General features: G+C 42.0%; 1 protein-coding gene across 2 annotated transcripts in view; it reads left to right on the forward strand.

Annotated features, from left to right (window-relative positions):
• Positions 1 to 4233: 4233 nt before the first annotated feature.
• The window catches only part of MTNR1A (melatonin receptor 1A), a 46884-nt gene continuing 30115 nt past the window's right edge, over positions 4234 to 21002 (forward strand). The window contains exon 1 of one of the 2 annotated variants that reach the window (XM_032187529.1): positions 4234 to 4426. In XM_032187529.1, the coding sequence (XP_032043420.1) occupies positions 4234 to 4426 (193 nt within the window). Of the gene's footprint in view, positions 4427 to 8854; positions 8989 to 21002 lie in introns of those variants that run through there. The other variant, XR_004253264.1, reaches the window with a different exon arrangement.

The raw sequence follows: 21002 nt of genomic DNA on the forward strand, positions 1-21002 counted from the left end.
TCTGTCACCCAGACCGGGAATGCTAGCGTGGCCGACAGAGCCCAGGCAGCACACGCAATCTTAATTTTCCTCCAATCCGTGAAAGGAATTTCTCCCCCTCGCGGTGCAGCTTTATTTCGGATGTGGATATTTTTGCTATCTGTCCCCATTTCCTCCTCCTCCTCCGAATGTGAATCGGTATCTGATCCGGAGTCGGAGCTCGGCTGACCGGTCACCTCCGAGTCCCGGTACCCTCCCATCGAGTTCCGGCCCCGCCCCCCACCCCTTTGGGCGGGCCGCTCTCTCCCTCGTGGCTCGCCCCACCGCCTCCTTGGCGAGGCGTTTGCCCCACCAGAGCGTTTTTTCGGATGTCCGTTCCGATCAGCTCTCTGCCCCTCTCTCACGCTTCTACCTCCTCCCCGGTCGCCCCCACAGCCGTTCTCTTTCTCCCATTTCCACGTGCTAGTAAAACCTAGCACTTCATCCCCGTTCCCACCGGAGGCTTCTTCACCCGACTCTTCGTCTTCTAGTTCGGCGCCGTATTGGGGCGCAGATGGCGGTGGTCTCTCCCAGATTTCCTCAGGCTCTGGTTCCCCACTGGCACCCCTGGCTTCCTCAGCTGAGCCACCCCATAGCTTCCATAACTTTGGTACGACCTTCACAAGGGTTTCCATCTTCCCTGTTGGTCCGGGAGCGTCCTCCCCGCCGGGCTGGTCCCGCCGCTCCGGCCGCCGTTCACCCAAATCCAGGAGTTTTCCCGGGTTTCGGCACCACTTGTTGCCTTCAGGGAGCAGTGGCGACCAACCCCAGGCTGCTCGGTCCATCGGCTCACAGACACCAATGTGGTGGATGGCAAATGGCCTTTATTGTCGAGTCACATGGCGTTATATAGCCGAGGCCCATAGCGTCACTTCCGCTTGCTTACATCACAGACCAAGCGCTACTGTCCATCAAGGGAGGGGCTCCACCTTTCCGTACAGCGCCACGTCTTCCAGCCACCAGACCCTAACCACCCACATAGACGGGGGATCAGGAATGTTACCTTATCTGAGGAGCCCTCAGACATTCCTGTGTGAGAGCTCAGAAGTTTTTCCCTGTCTTCAACAGTGACAGTAGTGACAACTTCCCCCAGCCCTTCTCTGTCACCTTTAACTCCCCTCCCTTCCCCCATTAAACCTAGTTTAAAGCCCTGGTAATCAGCCCAGAGAGCTTGCTCCCCAACACACTTGTGCCCCACTTGCTCAGTTGGTGTCTGTCCGTAGCCCACATACTCGGCCTCTCAAAGGATGGCCCAAGATCAAAATACCCAAATCCCTGGTCCAGACACCACCCCCTCAGCCAGTCATTTACCTGTTCTGTTCTGCTCCTTCTATCTGCATCCCAGTCACCCAGCAGGAGGACAGAGGAGAACACTACCTGCACCCCCCATCCCCGCAACAACCTCCCCAGGGATGCAAAGTCCTTTGTAATATTCTTCATTTTTCTAATAGCAGCTTCCCAGGATCCAGCCTGAATGACTGCGAGAAGATAGTAGTCCTCTGGTTTAATGAGTCGTGGCAGAGCCTTCCTAACGTCTCTGACACGTGCCCCAGGAAGACAGCACACTTCTCTGGCTAGGTTGTTTGGGTGGCAGATGGGAGCCTCAGTGCCCCTCAGCAAGGTGTCCCCAGTCACCAGGACTCTCCGCTCTTTTTTTGTGGCACAGGTTACAATGCGGTGCTCCATCCGTCCCTAATCCTTATGTTTTGAACTTCCCCCAATCTTGACTCTCTTCTCGGGGTTGCTTCCCGGGTTCAGACTACTGTCCAGACCCTCAGCCTCTTCCACAACCTCCCTGAGAGCCTCAAATCTATTTTCCAGGGACACTGTGGGGGTAGGTGGCACCGTGGGTGTTGGGGGCAGACGTCTCTTTCTGCTCCGAGTCAACACAAGGGTCCAGCCCCTTGTCTCTTGCGGACAGTCTGGCCCTCTGTTCTGCATCTGTACAATGGGGGCAGCCTCTACCCCTTGTCAGGACATAGGAGAGGGCTGCAGAGCAACAGCAGGGGCGGGGAGACCCCTCCTATCTGTCACCCTCAGAGACTCCCTCAGGCTGCCAATTTCTTGCTGCAGCGAGCCACCTGCTCAAGGAGTCCCTGAAGCAGGGCACACCTGCACCCGTGACAGCGCTCTCCTTCCTCATGGCTGGGGCTGCGGCTCTCTTCCGCATTATTGGGGGGTTTGGGGTTGGCTTCGTTTGTCTCCCTGCCAGGAGCCCTCGCTGCAGCTGATCCCTGCGAGGTTCCTGATCAAATGAGGAGTGGGAAGCCTTGCTGGAGTGTGACCCACTGATGCTCAGTTCCCACTCTTCTGGAAGCAAAGTGAGCGCACAGAGGGATCTATAGGCCCCAAATGCGATAAACAGCACAAGGGTCTCCAATATGTCTTCGTGTCACCCTTAGCTCCCACAGACTTTTCTGACAGGACCTCCCCAGCTCCCTTTCGGGTGCCACCTTCCCTAAGCACTACTCTCACCAGCACAAGCGGCCCTTGGGCCCCGTGTGCTCTTCTGGCACAAGCCAGTGGGAGCGATGGCTCTGCCTCTCTGGGGGTCTCAGCTGCAGACATGTGGCCGAGCATCCTGGCAACAAGACAAAGGACAGCAGCCCCCTCGTGGTCCAGATTCCGTTTCTTTGTAGCTAAATCCTGGGCTGGTCCTCACCTTCACTCTACTTTCTGGTTAAAAATATCTGACCTTGTGAAACTTCCCAGCTCTCTCTGGGCTGTCCCTCCCTGCCCTGTGAAACACCCATTGAGGTCTGCTGAGGACCACGCAGCTTTGTCTGCTTCCACGTGTGCCTGTCCTCGACCTGACAGCGCCCTGCTATTGGTTCCCCCTAATTTTAATCTTCTCCCCCAGCTTGATAACCTATTTTCTTGTGCCTACAAGGACACGCAGACTCACTTTTCATTGTTTGCTGGAACACCTGCAGGGGGTGGGGGGCACAGTGTGTGCTCACTCCCCCAGCCAAGAGCTGCTCTCTGTTTCCAGTGATGGGTTTTGTTCTGGGAGCAACTGGAGGGACTGCCTGCAGCGTTCACACGTCCCTCTGCGTCTGCTGTTCGTGAGGGATCGGGGGATGCTGGAATACTGGGAATTTTAAGTCAGAAAGCGATGAACTAAAATAGTGCTCCCCCACGGCAACAAAATGCTCTCATGCAGAAGCTGATGGGGGCCCTGCACGCAGGGGTCAGTCCTGGGGGGAAAGCGCAGCCGCCGGCAGCCCCGAGGTGTGAGCTGCACCAACCGATGCTATTTCTGCCAAGGTCTCCTGGGCAGGGGCAGGGCCGAGGGGTGAAAAACCCGCAACAGAGCTTTTTAACCGCTCATGATGATGGCTTTAACTATCCGGCACTTGGAACTGCCGTTAGAGCTATGAAATTGTAAAAGCCGGGTGGATAAGGGCAGGTCGCGGTACCTGAGTCGGCAGCGGTGGCAGCAGCCCGTAGAGCTGCTCCCTGAGCCTGGCTGCGCCCCGTCTCCCCGTAGAGCCCCCACTGCGGGCTCCCCAGCTCCCTCCCCGAGTTTTCAGGTGTCCCCATCCGCCCGATAAATGCTTGGAGCAGGGTTTCGATACCCGCTGGTGCCCCGCGGCCGCCAGAGACACTCGCACAACCCGCGCTTGGCAGAGCACGACATGAAGCCAGCTCCGCCGCTGCCTTGAATGGGAGCATAATTCCCACGGCCGTCTGGCTCTGATATTGGGCACGGGTCCTCCTCACGGCTGGGCGCTGGCTCCCCCGTTCCTCTGCGCTGCTCCTGGGGAGCGGCTGAGCCCGGTCGGCGGAAGCTGCCGGGACGGGGGCTGCCGGGGCGGGGGCTGCTGCTCCCCGATCCCCTTCCCCGCCGCGCCGCCGTGATGAATGGAGCCGGGCCGGGCGGGAATGACGGCCGATGAATGAGGAGGAACCAATGAATGAATGAATGAATGAACGAACGGGGGCGGGAGGGGCGCGCGCCGCGGGGGGGCGCTGTGCCGCCGCCGCCCGGCAGCCCCCGGCCGCGCACGTGTGTGAGTGCGCGGGGCTGGGAGGGGCGGGGCGGGGCCGGGCGGGGCGGGGCCGTTTTTTTTTGTTGTATAAAAGCTTCCCGCCACAGCACGCGCCCGTTTGGCGACAGTTTCCCGCCACCACCGTTCCCGCCACCTGCGCGGAGCTCCCGGCGCCGGCGGGAGGGAGCCGGCCCCGCGCTGCCCGGCCCGGCCCCGGGGCAGGATGCGAGCGAACGGCTCCGTCCTGAACGGCTCCGTCCTGCCGCGGGACCCGCCGGCCGGGGACGCCCCGCGCCGCCCGCCCTGGGTCACCTCCACCTTGGCCGCCATCCTCATCTTCACCATCGTGGTGGACCTGCTGGGGAACCTCCTGGTCATCCTCTCCGTGTACCGCAACAAGAAGCTGCGGAACGCAGGTAAGCGGCGACGGGGCGAGGAGCGGGCTCCGGGAGCTCCTCGGGCTGCCCCCGCGCTGCGGTGGCGGAGCGGCTGTGGGTATTTTTAGCGCCCGCCGCCGCCTCGTGGTGCTATTTTTGGCTCCCACCTCGGGAGGGAGGAAGCAGGGAGCCTCCGAGGGCGGCATTTAGCGCGGGGTTAGGGGTGCTGCCGGGGCACGGTGCGATTCCGCGTGATGGGTGCTGGGCTTCTGGGTGAGCTGCTTTCAGGTAGAGAAAGGTCTCAGGTGATATATAGGTGATACACTTCCACCTGCGGTGCGAGCTTCAAAGCCAGCCACACGTTAAACTATAAATGTTGCAGGATTCAGAATAAGAGGACACTTGCTTTGCTTGTTTTGTTCACCTCCTACTTGTTCCTACTTGTTATTTCTTTTGGTAGCAGGAGACAGCTTGAGGTACATCCTTAATCTGTAGTTTCGACAGGATAGTTTTTGCGATGGTCTGTATTAAGTAAATCCCTTTTAGCTCATGTACTATTGCTCTGACAGGCAGCAACTTCCTCAGATTCATTCTGCTTTATCACGGCAGGCCAGCTGCTGTGCACGTGTACCAAATCTGTGTGCTCAGCCCCATGCATCTTTCATTGAGAGAAATAGGAGTGTGTGAGGGAAGCTGTGCTGTTAATGAAAGCAGAATCGCAATCTCATAATGGAGATGCTAGCTGTACTTTTTTCATGACTAGCTGCCAGTTTCTTTGTTACAACTTCGCTAAATTTAGTAGCTACTGGTTCAAAATTCAGCTGAAGGGGAACTTGATCCTTGGCTTCACTGTAAACTGGCACAGCAAAGGTAGCTGACTGGCAACCAGTGGCATGCTTACCTTTCTGAGGTTAAGTCAGGCAATTCAAGTAGATGGTACATATCAGTTTTATTCAGCTCTTGTGGAATACCAGAGCACAGTATCAAAATGAAGACAATCTGACTTTTCCTGTTGCCATTGATCTAAATTCCTAAAGCTGTATCTTGCTTTCATTGACAGAAGTTACTTTCACTAGAGCTGGCAGTACTACAGTGTGCAATACTGTATGGTCAAGATGAGAATCAGACTCCAAAATGCTAAGGCAGCACTTGACTAGCTTTGTTTCTTGTGAGATGCTCTAATGGAGAGAGGGTTGAGATGGCCATGTTACTGGGGTTATTCAAGGGAAAAGGGGTAATACTCTCTTCCCCCTTAGTACAGACATATTTCAGTGCTTCTGGGGGAGGGGGAGAGTTGCACTGCAGACACTTCTGGTAATAAGCCTGAAATAAGTACAGTGCCAATTTTCTGGAAATGTAACTCACTGGTTTGGTTCTGTGTGCATGTTCAGTACTGTACATTTCACAATATCCCTTTTGAATCAAGACACATGCTTGCTTGCTCTTACTGCATTTCTCATTCTTTTTCTGTCACAGTGAACTGCAGCAAACTGTCAACAGTTATCTCCTACAGCTAGGGGAGTAGAGCACTTTCCTGAACATATGATTTAACCTTGAATATGAACTAGATACTTTCCTATACTCTGAAATGAAGGATTATTGGAAATAAGTAGATACTTGGTACATGATAAATTGTTTATAGTCTCCTTTAGGGAAAAATAGGAAAAGTTTTAAGTTTCCTAATGAGGCAGATTAAAAATCCTTTTCCTCAAAGGAAAGATAATACATAGATAAAATGAAACTCTGGGAAGAAAATATGCCTTGAAAAGGTGTGTGGACTCTTCTTGACTAATCTGGTAAAACCCCATACCTGGGCATAACTTGACCTATGTGAACACTACTATTAACTTGGCATTGAATTAAGGAAGGCTTACTCAGGTGAGTAAAAACTTATGATTAAGTGTAACTACTCGAAAACACTGACCTAATATTTACTGAATAGGAAGGAGCTTCCTGACTTTTCATACTAATTCCAGGTTATTCAGCAAGAGAATATTGCAAATTGTGTTTAAATCAGATCATATAACTTGATGGTTATAAAGACAGTTACAACTTTTTACAGAGCTATAAGAAAAACTTCTGGTTTTACAACAGCCTATTTAATAAGTCTTTGGCACATTTATTAAGGAAAAAAGGACACAGGATGAAAATTCCACTGGAAAAAGGTCAGGGAGGAACAGAAGACACCTCCTGAAGAAAATATATAATTGAAGACTTTTCTTTTTCCAAGAAAGGACTAACAAATGAGGAATATTAATACTTTGCCAAAAAGATGGATTTGGTGGGGGAATACATCTTGCATCTCTGTCCCACTCTCTATTATGTACATATTTTGGAAGATTACTGCAAATTGAACCAGTGGACTTATGATTAAAAAAATGCACTGAGGAATAGTAGGAAGGCATAGAAAAACCTTCTCAACAAGTGGTATAACCTTCTTGACAGTCAGAAGGTTAGTAAAAGGCACTGGCCAAAGCAGAGAAGTCAGTATCAAAGAAGTTTGTCTCAGCAAGCGAGGAGTTTCTGATACTACAGACTCCTTCATAGTCACAAGCATGGCTTCAGTAGATGCTCTTCTAGACACAGAAGCTGATGATGCAACTGGTAGGATCCTCTTTTATTTAATGTACTTGACTTGTAATAAGTTTCATAGTTCTGGTCTGTTTCTTTAATGGTAACTTTCTAATCTAACAAGCACCTGACACCAATTCAGTCCTGATGGGAACAGTTGTGATTTAATGCTGGACTGAATTTGGTTTATTATGTCTGATAGAAAGAAATTTCAAGAGGAACATTCAAGGCATAAGGATTCTAGTGCCCATATCTTGACAGGATGTCCATGCAATTTAAACTTTAAGCTTATATGCTTTATTAATAATTCATTTGAAGAAGGAGGATAGCTCATTTTCAAAAGTTTGCTGTAAATCATCTTAATATTTGCAATGGAAAATGAAATTCATAGATGAGAAATAGGGTCATTCAACAAATTCTACCCTGAAATATGGAATAACCAGCTTTAGGGAAGGTAGATTAAAGAAATGCTAGTAGTTTTTGCAATAAGTGAAACTTCTATTTGAAACTCTTAGCACTGGAGTTAAACACCTCAGAAAAATGCGAAGAGATTATTCAAAGTGGTTTATGTAGGATTGTACAGATTCCTATCAGTGACTGCTAGTATCCTTATGCCTTTGCTGTTAACCATGCCAAGAAAAACAATGCATCAAGAACAAGGTGAAGGAGCAGTTGTAAGTCTTTGACTCTGAAGATTAGTTTAAAGCTTAGTATGTTAAAATGTCAGCGTTTTGGCCATGGGGGGCTTGGGTGTACAGTGATTACAGAACTGGGCCATTCTTAAGGTCAATGAAGAAAGTTCAAGTGCTACTGTCCCTCTTGTTCTTTTTTCTATTCCTTCTGAAACTGGTCTCTTGGTCCAGTGGGTTGCCTTTTCCTGGGTATTTTTGTACTGAGGTCAGCTGTGCCCTGATTATCCCTTCAGTAAACTTCTGTGACAGAAGGGAGCCTAAAGCAGGCAAGAAGCTAGCTCCAGTAGTTTCACACTGACTCTTCTATGCCTGCCTTGCTGGCTAATGCTTGGTAAAAGCTGGATATTACAGGGATTGGTGCCAAGATGGTAACTAGCACCTACTGCATCAGGGCAGACAGCTGCATTCACACCCCACCCTCCTTCTCAGCCATCTCTCTTTTGTGTTTAGATGTATCTGGCTTTTCCCTGTTTTCTGTATTCTTGGCACAAATGCATTGTTGCTAAAACTCTAGCTTTTGGTACTGATGAAGATAGAGCAAGTCTGATGTTGCTGAGGCCTCAGGGCCCTAGAAAAGTAATTAACTCACTAGGATTGCACACATGCTTAATCTGGAGTGTGTTAACTACTTTAGTTTCTTCCTTTTCATTTGACAATGTTTGCAGCTGAGGCAGATTTAGCATGCATTAGGTCCAAACAAGTCTGTAAAGGAAGCTGAGTGCTCAAAGGAATGATGAGGTTGAGAGTTATCTATGACTGTAAGTCACTGGTGAAAGAACGAAGCAGCTGTGTTCCTTAGTACTATTTTTCAAAAAAATGGTAATTGCTAAATAATACAGCCATCCCAGAACTGGGGAGTGGGATCCACCAGTAAGAATATTATTTTGGAGGCTTTCCAAATTGGCCTAGTTTTAAAATTATGTACTCTGAGCAGTGTAAGAATCTGCCTGTAGTTTTTTCAGTGCAATTTCTAGAGTATCAATCTTCTGCTTCATTTGGAACCAACTTCTGATAATCACATTGGAGATCTCATCAAGCTTTTCAGAATGGCTATTCTTGATGATGTTTTTTAGTGTTCAGACAATTTTTAGTAGAGTAATAGTATTTAATAAATGAAATTCCTGTTGTAAATCCAGACTAATGTAACCATTGTTTTTGTTACAGGTGATCCTTGGACTTCTTTTTCTGTCCAGAGAGAGAATGGGTAGCCTGACAAATATTTGACTCAAGGGAGATAACTAACAGAAGATCAAGTTGTAGCACAAATTCAGGGTTCTGATGAAAGATGAGATGATGTTGATGGCATTATTTCAGACATAACTTCAGGTATTAAAAATGGTAAGCTGATTGGGAGAGGGGAAAATGTCTAGAGGAAATACTGAACTTGTTCAATTGAACAGAACTGAGTATAAAAACTTGGTTTAAATAAAGCTGTTCCAAAGACTGGTTTTGATGAATAATTTACTGAATTGAGGGTTTTTCAGAAAACTACTTAAATGACATTGTCCTGTCAGTGACCAACAATAGATGAGTATTTCAAATAACATTCCATTCTTTCTAGTATGTCCGCTAAATTCAACTATTTATACCTTCTGCAAGTTTCTGCTTTTTGAAGTCTTTCACAGCAGTGCTTCTAGCTTGCTGCTGCTAGCAGAGAACAGTACCTACATATTATACTGCTTGTCTTTTTTAGTAGTTCTTGGAGTGCTTCTCCCTTTTCTCATTTAGACGGCTTTTCATCTTTAATCTTTTATCAATTTCTGATCTGCTTCTACTCTCATTCTTTTTCTATTTTTCTTTTTACATTACTTTCCTATCCTGCTGTGGATGCTTCTTGTGTTTCTAGCAAATGACATAAGCAGCAAGTCTAGTTTCGTGACAACTGCTACCACCAGTGGGCATCCAATGCTATAGGACAATGTCCAACCCATTTGTATAAGGCTGGCTTTCCTAGGGCAATAACAATTGCTATAGCAGGGTTAATTCAGTGCTGTGCATTAGTCTAATTTTGCAACCTCAAGAACCTTGTCACCCTTGCTCTTGGCAGTTTTTGTCATATCAGTGAGCTGCTTCAAATTCCATGTTAATTTTGCATTCCTGAGTAATGATTGCCAAGCTCTGTTTCAGGAGGATGAGTGTTACTAAGAATTCTTCAGGTTAAGAGAATATTGCTAATGTTTTATTGTCTGCTTATTTAATGTGTAGTTAAAAATGCTGAAGACTGTAATACAAATGCTGCTATTAGAAGTATTCTTTCAAAGTCTATTCCTCTTAAAGTCACAGAGGCACTACAGCAGCTGAGTAGTATAATCCAGGTTCCTACCTTACATGTCAAAATAAAGGTCAGGCCTATCTTTTCCTCCTGTAGTTTTGATATATGATATGATATACAAGAACAAAACCTTAATGATACCCTTACATTCAGATGATAAGAATGTTGCATGTTTTAACCTTGTACTTTTCAAGCTGATCAGAAACTAAGGTGTAATCAGCAAGTCTGTTTAACTCTTTAAATAGTGACTTCTGTTACTTCTAAATAGCTTATAGTGCCATTATAGTCCTGTACTTGAATTAGGCATTTTCTCATAATGGAGAACTTGATCTCTTCCTTTGCTATAGTTGTAAGAAACTCCTTTTAACACTTTGCTTGTTCTTTGCTCTCCTGTCACTCCTAAGGTCCCATGTTGAAAACAGAATAATTTCAAACCCTGCTGTACATAAGCAAGTATTGAAATTTTCAATTCAAATGCAAAGTAGTGGGAAAGGTATGTGAATGGCTTCTGTTTTTGTCTACACCCTTAGATAGCCTTTTAGCTACCTTTGTGTTGCTTGGGAAGGGTATGTACCTTTCCATTTAGGCCTACAGAAACCCTGCTCTGCATGATGTACATTTCACATGGATCATTTTCCTCCAATGTGATGCTGAAATATAAGCTCTATCTTATCTTAGTTTTGTATCTGCACCCCAAAAAATAAAGTTAGCAAAACTAGTTTTTCTCTTTGAAGGAGAGGCTACCAAGCAGAGGCACCCTGTCCCTGTGCTGGAAGTGGTTAACTCTTCCCTTGTTGCTTGGTATTGTGAGGTCAAGTGATAACATCGCTTTTGTTAGGCCACTTTGTCTGGACCTGAGTATCAACTTAGTGCAACAGTCAGTACTATGTTAGTTGTTTAGGGAAGACAGCCAGTTCTGTAGCCCTTGGCAAAAGGCACGAATGAGCACAAGTACAGGGATTGGCCTTGAAAACTGGTACCCAGCCACAGCCCAGAGAAGTTCTAGAAATGTGCAATGATATCTACTGGGTGAAGCATCATAATCTTTCTCCCCATAGCAGTAGCTATGGATTACATTTGATGTATACCTCTTTACCAGATTCAGTGATGAGTTTTCTGCTCCTTAGTCTTGATTCTTAAGGACTTGTTCTTCCTGTGTTGGGGAGTGAAGAAGGGTTTTCATTCTTGGATATGGAAGTGTTCTTAGCTCAATACAGGCATGGTATGGACAACTTCATTTTAGAGGCATTGAAAGAAAGGTATCTTTTTGCATGAGTTTCCCTCACTTTATTAGTATCACAAAGCCACTTTTTAGTGCCTTTTCTATGAGTGCTAAAGGAGAATAAATTTTCTTTTCTTGAGTAACAGCATCCACAACCTTATTTTGATGTTATTTTAAAGGACTGGATATTGTTGGAAAATTTGGTAGCTACATTTTATGAAGAATTGATGTCTCCATATATGTGAATGAACTGGATATTTCATTGGTTAATTTCATTTTGGATGAAGAACTAATGGGTTATAAATAAAATCATTTTTTATTAATGGTTTGTGTATTTTACATTCATATATTGTCTTTTAATGTAAATAATTACTAATTGTCTCCAGATATCTCTGGCTGTATAATTCTGGGGTCTGCCTTCTGTAGTTTGAGTAATTATCTAACATGCATGTTTGCATAATTTTAATCTGTTACAAGATTAAATTTCTTCCTAATTTCTGTGCCATATTAAATCTGCAAACCTTTCCCAAATTTAGGTTATTGAATCAGTTATTACTTAGAACAAGGGATTAAAAGGGAACTTCTAGACTATCAAGTCCAATTTCTAGGTGTACTAGACATTCATATAAATTCTTTAGGAGTCAGTCCTCACCTTAAGTTATAGCTTTTTCTTATTCAATTGCAAGAAGGATGCTCTCAATACCTAAAATGTTTTCTTGTGTAAATGTATCGTGCTTACTAAATGTACTGTGCTTAATATTTAATATCTCTTCCAGTAATAAAGGGTGAGAAAAAGCTCTTGGCTCTTACTCTAACTTTCTAGCCCAAGTCAAGTATCAAATTCTATTTGTCTTTTGGCAAAATAACCTTTCCCCTTCTGTGAGAGCACTTCCCCCAGGCATGCACCTCATCTCTAGAATATACCTTCCCTAAAAGCAAAATGCTTGTTGTACTGAAATCAACTAGCAAACCTTTTACTATGGTCATTAACAGCCTCCTTTCTCTACTTTGGCTGCAATACTTGCCAAAGGATACAATACTTGCCAAAGTCTGCAATACTGTTAAGTCTTAAACCTGAAGTGCTGAAAGCAGTAAAGTCTTCTGCATAACTTCCCTTCCTATACCTGGCCTCAAGCCAAAAGCCGAAGATGCATGTTCACCTCTGTTCTCTGTGGTAAACTCATCAGCATTTAAATTTTTTTTAAATGTTACCCTTAGGTATGTTCTCTAGTGAAATTCTTAATACAGAGATTCGTTAAATGTTTTAAGAAACATGGGGTCAGGTGGGGATTTTTGTTTGGTTGCCAATTTCCTTGTGATAAAGGTGATTAAAAATCAGGGTTACTGTACTCTTAAGTGCCTGACCTTTGTATAGCCTGACACGGGTGCATGATGTGAAGCCAGTTGCAATTTCATGTATAGCTGGTATGCAGACTATGGAGTCTGATAATTGGTGCTTCAAGAAACCCTTTGGGAATAAAGAAAACACAAAAGGCCATCTACTACCACAATACTGTACTCTGATTTTCCTCAAATGGATTTTGTTACTGAGGTCAAGGGCAGTTTGCTTGTACTAGAGTTGTCTAGTCAGATCACATCATGTTATCCTTGATGCTATCTTTGTCCTCTGCTTTCTAAATACTCATCATTCTTTAACACATTCATTAAGCAGAACACAGTTTAAAATTTGGGCTTTGCCTTATTGTACAGATTGGTGGTTCTGTTGCTATTTACATCAATATTTGATATTCCTTTGGAAGTTTCTTATCAATGTGACTATCTCTAACCACTACCTTTTCAGTTCTTGCCTTGACTTTTATCCTAATTTTAGGAACCCCACTGCTCAGAACCTCCGCAGTGCATCATAAACCCACCTTATTCTCCCTTCCTGATGCTGAAGCATGTTTCAGCACCTATTGCTAATTATTTTCTTGGGATTGGCTTTTTCTACTGGAGATATACAGAGTTACTTTATATAAAGCTTATGTAAGTCCTATGGTTCTTTACCATGCTGCACAAAGTACTTGTACAAGAGTTCCATTTTATGGTATACTTGTTTCATGCATTTGCAGAAATAAATGTATTTAGCAGCATTTCCTCTAATTATTTATATTTTTTACAGAAATTAAATTTTCATTTTTCTTTTAGTGCTGTAGTATCCCCAGCATATAACTCATGTTCATTGCTTGTGAATATATACGCTGTCTCTGCAAATAAGGATCTCATATACAGGTTAATATTCAGCTTGTCTGACAGGAAGACAGCGCTGTTTTCCCTTCTTCCTTCATCTAGACAGGTGGCTATAAATGGTATAAATTAGAACAATTTCAATGTTTCTGTAATTGATGCTTACTGAAATGGATCCCATGGGGATTTTTGTATTGCTGAGTGCCACTTGAATACAGTTTTCACTGGCCAAGCTTATTCTAACTATTCTGCATGTAACCATTATGGATAATAGAGTTAACACAGTGATCTCCATCTGTCAGGGTACACTGGATTTTTGTCTCTGTATACAGAGAAGACAGTAGAACCAAATTTGTCTTAAATGCAAATTTGTTTAAAATAGTTTTAGTTTAATACCTAAAGTAGAACTCAAAATGCAGTCAGATTTTCTTCTACTTCCTTGCAGCAAAGGTTTTCAAACATGCCTTGAATTAATTGGGCAAATAATTGGGGATTTTTTTTTTTTTTTTGCAGTTTCTCCTAGAAAACTGTGTTTATACCACTTCTGTTTTTTTTCAGCACTCTTTCTTGTACCTTCTCCTGCCCAGTTAGTGTACCCTGCTACTAGGAATCTCTGCAGTGCCTGATAATGTCAATTATGAACATTGTGTTGGTTGCTGGAAACCTGTCTTGGTTTTCCTTGTTTGTATGGTATAAGTATCTTGTTCATAGATGCCCTCCTCCAACAGCATTTTGTCTGCCTAGCATACCCATTTTTGTTATTTTTGAATGCACCTAGGAATTTGTGTTGCTTCTGTTCATTGTGTGTTTGCACTTAGGAATATTAGCACTTTAAAAGGGCATTGAGTGCTTCCTTTGCAATTACTCGTTGTAAGAATTTCTAAGGAATACTTCATGACAATCTAATACAGTTGTACGAAGCTTGGGTTTGCACCCTGTTAATACTGCTGGCAGTGATCATTATCTAAATCATGCTGTGAAGATGCCCTGAAGATATGGTGAACTCTGACACATGTAAGTGCAGGAGTATGAATGCATTAAAAAAAAAAAGATTAATAAGCTAAGTGAAACCATCCCAGTGGAGACAGTTTGCAGTCTGCTTGTTGGTGGTGTTTGTATTGGGGTATCCCAATTATGACAGCAGTAACCCACCCCATCATTGTAAGCTTTTATAGCAGGTCTTCTCTATAGTTTCCTCAAGCTTTTACAGTGACAGAGCTTTGCTACTAGAATGCTGACTAGCAGCAGGCTGCCTGAGTGCTTCTTTCCTGTGCAAAGATAACTTCATAGACTACCGTCAAAGCAGTGAACTGATTTCTAAGATCTGCTTATATTCAGAGATTCACGTTATCTTCTGTATCCATATTCAGAAAATTTCAGATCAGATTCAAATCTCACAAAGATGAGTCACGCTGTTTCTATATTTTGTCTAGTCATCACAAGAAACGGTCAACAATTCAATGTTTGCCTACTTTACTTAAAAACAACCTTTTCTGCCTTGCCAACAAATCTCCAAATCATGAATTTTCTCATGTCGCTTTGTCTACTCAAACCAAAGAAATGGAATTTCCAGTAGTAACACTGTATGGCAGCATCAGTATATGCTTAAGCTGAAACCCATTCTGAAGATGTACATGTGTTAATACAACTTTAAGAATGTATTTTGTGATAGCATTTCTACATCTACATATTCATATGAGAAGTGGAAATAGAGTATGTGACCAACCACTTGTAGAAACACTAAAAACAAATATTCTTAGCACATCAGAATGTTACTAGAAATAAAGAACCATCTAATGATTACCTATCTGTAAACTGAAAGAATGATACCTTCTGTATTCAAAAACTAAGATGCTACTAAGATAGGAAGATGTGATTTGACAAGTAAGGAAAGTCGTATAACTTGAAAAGTGAATTTCAATTGTAGGAGGGCAATAATTAGGCAATAAGCCTAAACTCAACCTTCACTCAAAGGTTTAATCACTCCGGAGAGTTACTGGAAGTTAGCTGTGACTCTTTGCATGTGTAACTTTGTGGTTACTTTTGGGCTGCTGTCTGTCTGTCCTCCTAAAGAAGTTGGTTCTCAGGAACTCCACACCCCCCCCAGTGATTGCAGTACTCACAGTGGATAGAAGGGGCATCACTGCAAACCTTCAGTTGTATAAGTTGTATAAGGTTTAGTTCATAGAGCGTTGTTCAGCTAGCAGCATCAAAATAGTGTTCTCTGTCATTTTCTTTTTGTTTTTTTGATTCCTTTTGCCTCCTAGAAGAGAAATTGGACCTTTCAGAGCACAGAACATTTTGGGTTGAATTTTTTGCAGCTGGTGTCTGATAACCCTAGTTTTGATAAGTAGCCTGACTCACTTGCTCTGAAATTAATTTGCTGGTTACAATTATTCAACTTCAGGTTTAGCTCCAATTTGGAGTTCTCAGTCACCATGCAGAACTGTATGGCTACTTCAGGGCTACCTCTGTGACTGATGAATATGCATGGTGCTACAGCCCATCACAATCCTTGTCATAAGGAGGCTTTCTGAAGGACCTGCTTTTTTTTTTTTTTTTTTTTTTTTTGTCCAAGGCATCTTGATTCCACCAGGCTTCTGTTGCAGCACTCAAACCGTTTTAGATCACAGTATTAAGGGAATCTTCCCTATCTGACAAGGACAAATATTTTGCCTGTCATACCTAAAAACTGCATGTTATCCAGTATACTCTATTGTACTGAACAATAAATGCAAGCGGACGCAGATTTTGTCATTTTCTTAGCCTTTATTTATTTGGAGTTTTCAACCAGCTTCAGGTTTTCTAGCTTTTCAACAACAAATGGCAGCAAGCTCTCCAATGTTTTGTGTTCCTTCAGAAGATCAGACTTATCTTCTATTGAAGTTCTATCAAAAGGGCATCAGTTGCCCTTTTCTCATTGTCTTCCAGAACCATCTTTCCCATTCTCTGTAGACTTTGTTGATTCCATATCTGTCTTCAAAGTTCAGAAATGACCTTTGTCTTTAACAATCTGTGTTAATATGTTGAATACTAAATTTCTGCCTGCATGCGGACACATGACCTCTATTTCTTGTTCTCTGTGGACTTTTGCTCTTAGCACAGTTTTCTTGTTTTGTCCTATCTGTCATGTCATTCCTTCCATGTTTGTTCCTAGTTAAAGCTTATAATTTATTACATTTCTCTAGACCCCCTCATGTATCTTGTCTGCTTGTGTCATGGTTTTCAAGCAGTCAGTGTAGAAAATAGCTAAATCCATTGGATTCTATTGCATCTTGCAGTCCCTAGGCATTTTTTCCTACATATATTCCACATCAAACACTACATTTTAAACCCTAGCTACAGTTAGGAAAAAACTTTAAAACTACAGTTTATTACTTCATTTATTCTGCCTCAAAATCAAATCCTTTTAGTTTAGAAGTCACTGTGAAATACCAGGAAAGTTCAGCTATTCAGGGAATTCTTTTCTACATAGGTAAGTTTGATAGCATTTCAATTAATAAATAATATCAAAGAAAGTGCAGCAGGAACATAACTTCAGTCAGAGAAAATCAAAATATAATTTTATGGTATATAGAAAAATTTGAATCATCTTAAATACAGTATTACTCTACAAATTACTCTAAAAGTTTCTTAAAAAGATCTACTGTTAAGTATTCTTTGCTTCTTGCTTTTTCAAGTTCTTGTTTGGATTGTAGCCCTGAAACAAATCTGCTTAAGCTAAGCTGTTTAAAGCAGTACCTAATGCTTTGTTAATTGTCCAGACAGATTACTTATTTTAATGACTCAGCTTTGCCTTCAAGATTTCATGACATCTTGGCACAGCATCCTGGCACTATTCTGATGGGAGGGGCTGTAGGGAAAAAGTGATTAATATGGGTCTTGAAATTACCACTCAGTTAAGTGGAGTAAATGCATGAATAATTTTGAACCTGCAACACATAGGCACCTGAAATTCCCATTTGTTAGTTTATGAATCAAATTTAAAATATTACAAGTTTCTTCTGGTACCGGTGACTTAGACCTAAATAGTAGGTGGCTGTATAAGCTGTTTTCTTGCCTGATACACTGTAAATCCCTTTGAGCAGCAATAGTTCTGAAACTTATGTATTTTAAAGGAGGATATGAATCATTACAAATGTACTATGCTTTTGAATGCCTCTAGACCCTCAAAGAATTTCAGACACTGCACAATTTGATTTATTTCAGTGATGGATGCATTTGTGCAGAACATGTGTAGTTTAGTATATTTGGGCTTTGCAAAAAGGAAGGTTTTCAGCTTCGATGGCATTGTAGAACTATGCAAGAAAAAGGATTGAGTCTTCCTTACTCTAGACTGTTGATTCCACTAAGGTATCTCACTTTGGGCTTTTTTGATCCACATATAAAATATTCACGTACAGCATGTGTATACATTACATATATGATATGCACAATGTCAGACTATCTGAGGAAGAACTGTTGTCCCTGTTAAATGAGTATCTAAAATAATACAATATATTAGCTTCAGTCTCTTTATAAAGCCTGAGAAGTACATTCCCTAAATACACTGTAGAATACTAAGTCTCTCTAAACTCCAAGCATCATATGTGACTTCTTTTTATTCTGTAGTACTCTAGAGTTGAGGCAGAAATTTGTGAATTTATCTTTGGGGTGAGTCACCTATTCTGAACATGGCTAATTGTGATTTTGCTTTCTGCATTTGTGGCAGATTCAAATCCCATGTCTGTACAGAGACTTGTTTGTATTGATTGTTGTATATATTCAGGAAAATACATATTTCTGACTTTCAGAATTGGTAGTCTCCCTGCTTTTTTGTGAGTGGTCTTTGAGTCTGCCAGTATACAATTCAGTCTTGATATTCCTGCACATTTTTTGAATTGTTTTTGTATAGCTTGTAAAATTCTGAAAATGTATCTCATATGTTGCAAGAATGATAATTTTAAAAGAAAGCACTTGAGTTTTTTCTCCAGATAACCTTCCTTATAAATGCCATTTGTTCACAAAAGTTATTCAGATAACATATGTCCTGTAATCCTTCAAAAAAATTGGCTTGAAAGAAAATGAACTGTGTTATTAGATGTTCTTTCATGATCATGTACTGAAGTAATTTCCTACTTAAGTTTGCACAGCTGTTTTTGGATGAGATGATACAATAAAGATAAACATTAGAATATGTTCAGTTTGTTTTTTCTGGAATTAGCATTTTGAGAGGCAACAATTAAATGGAAAAGCTAATAGAGTTCATGAGTCTGTGGGGAAAAAATGATTAGTTAAGAAAATTAATGGCATGATAGCTCTGTGGACCTTTCAGTTCTTTAAAGATCTTATTTCCATTTACTTCTCTTTTAATCTAGGTACATGGAGATCATTGAATGAAATATATCAGTTAATCACTAGTGAAGCACAGTTCAAATGCTCCTGTGAATTCTTTTAGATCTCAGTCCCTTTAACCACAGAATCATAGAAAAGCTGAGTTGGAAGGGACCCGTGAGGATCGAGTCCAACTCCTGGGTCCCCTAAGGATCACCCTCCTCCCTCCCTCCACCACCACCCCTCCAGCCCCCCCAGAAAAAAAACAACACCCATAGTGTCTGATTTACTTTTCTTGCCTTATATTGCCTAGCACCAATGAAAGTTGCTTTTAGATATTTCCACTATTTGTGTCTTAAATGATAGTTCAAATAATGTCTAATATTCACTAGAATGCATCTTCTCTCATTTGTTGTGCCAGTGTCTGAAGTTTATGAGGTTACTTACAAAGCTTGCCCTAAGTTCTCCATTTTACCAAGTAAAATAAATGTTGCTGTGTCTTCCACTGTATTTCCATACTGTTGAAATCAGAAACTTTACTGAAGGTACTGGATGCTAGTGAAAGCAGGAGGTAGCCTTGAGTTACATTTTTCTCCTTGCCAAGACTGCTTATATCAAGGAACTTAACATTACTTTAAAATGTACATATTTGAAATCAATGACTAGCCCCTCAGTTTAGCCAAAAAGCTCATTGCTGTACTTGTTGGGAAAGTCTATAGTACTTCTTTAGACAGCTTTATCTGTTTTTGGGTAAGACCAGCATGTCTGATAACCTGCAGTCGGTCATCTCATTGTGGTTATTTGTGAACTGATACGTCAGAATGACTACTTTTATAGTAAGACATTTGTGTCTTCCTCTAGCTTATGAATTTTTAAACTTATAATAAAATCTAATAAAATTATGTCCTTTTAAACAAGTTGAAATACCAGTCAACTGTAACTATGTATGTGTGAAAATTCTACTGAAAGCTCTAGAGTAGTCATAAAATAAGGGCATGGCATAGCTTTAAAATCACTACAGCAACAGCTAGTGATGCTTGCTCTAGTTATGGTCTTGCCACAAAAACTGCACACATCAAAAACATCAAAACCTTCCAGAGTTTCTTTTCTGCTGAATTTGACATAAAAGTAATCATCACAGAATTAACTTTTTTGCATTAAAATATTAATCTCTGATTAGCAGTCAAGTATTCTCTTAAAACTAACAGCAAATGAGAAATCCTGAAAATTTTTAATGAAGAAAAAAGCTGAAGTCACATAGAGTGAACCACAAATCGAGCTGCTAGCCTGACGCAGACACCTGTTAATAGAGCTGTAAACTTTAAACTGAGATTTTCTAAAAAGCATAGAGGTGGTCCCTCTGATGTGCAGTGATTTAAATATTGAAGCTATCATGACCAGTGTAAGGGGAAAGTCAGTATAAAGGACAAATCTCTTATTTTAATTTCCAAGAATCTAATCTACTAATTTGAAAAAATGCTTTCTAAACTGTAGGGAAAAAGAGACATGTTTGTGACAGCAGAAATGAAATTATATAGTAGTAAGAATATTTACTAATTTCATGCTTATTTATACTGCCCCTGTATACTGCCCCTGTAATGGACTGGGCTTCTATGTAGTAAGTATTGCAAAAACACCCCCAAAAATGTGGTCCTTATTAACAGGATTGCAATCAAGTAATTAGGAATTGGGTTCATGCATTGGCTTATTTATTCTCATTCTCTGCTGATCATTCATTGAGCATGATGTCACAGCTGTAACTTGTATAAGAGATGTGGCAGACTGAAAGTCTGTTTTCTGTACTTACATATGTATACATACTATGCGTATCATACTATGTAAAGTGTATATCTCTGTTATCCAACATCTCATATATTGCCTGGAGCAGCACACCTTACAATAATTTCATTTTTATTAACACCTGCATTACCTTAGGCTGCAGATTTTTATTTTCTTCCCTCTCGGGGTGTGAGAATGCATCTCCCACTGTATTTGTCTTCAAACCCAGTCTCAAACAGCCTAGGTATCTTAGTCTGTTCTTTCCAATTCAGTGTCATATTTCATCTATCAGATGAAAATCCAGAGCCATTTGCCCCCATTGAATTCAGCTATGCTGAATTTTTACACTAAAATGGTAGCCTCTGGTTAGATTTTGCCCGCATTTTGTTGATATCAGTGTGTCTGTGCCACTTGCAGAGATTGGTCATTTCCTCCTTAACCTCTTCTAAATTAAATAAGCAAACCTTTAATTGATGCAAGTGTTATCAGCTTCTACAGTTGTGATAGCTGTAGCTGATGTTACATACTCCCCATACACCCGTGTAATGTTCTTTGCCTATTGAAATTCAAGGTCAAGAC

The sequence above is a fragment of the Aythya fuligula genome, chromosome 4 (genome assembly GCF_009819795.1).
Source record: "Aythya fuligula isolate bAytFul2 chromosome 4, bAytFul2.pri, whole genome shotgun sequence".
Classification (NCBI taxonomy): domain Eukaryota; kingdom Metazoa; phylum Chordata; class Aves; order Anseriformes; family Anatidae; genus Aythya; species Aythya fuligula.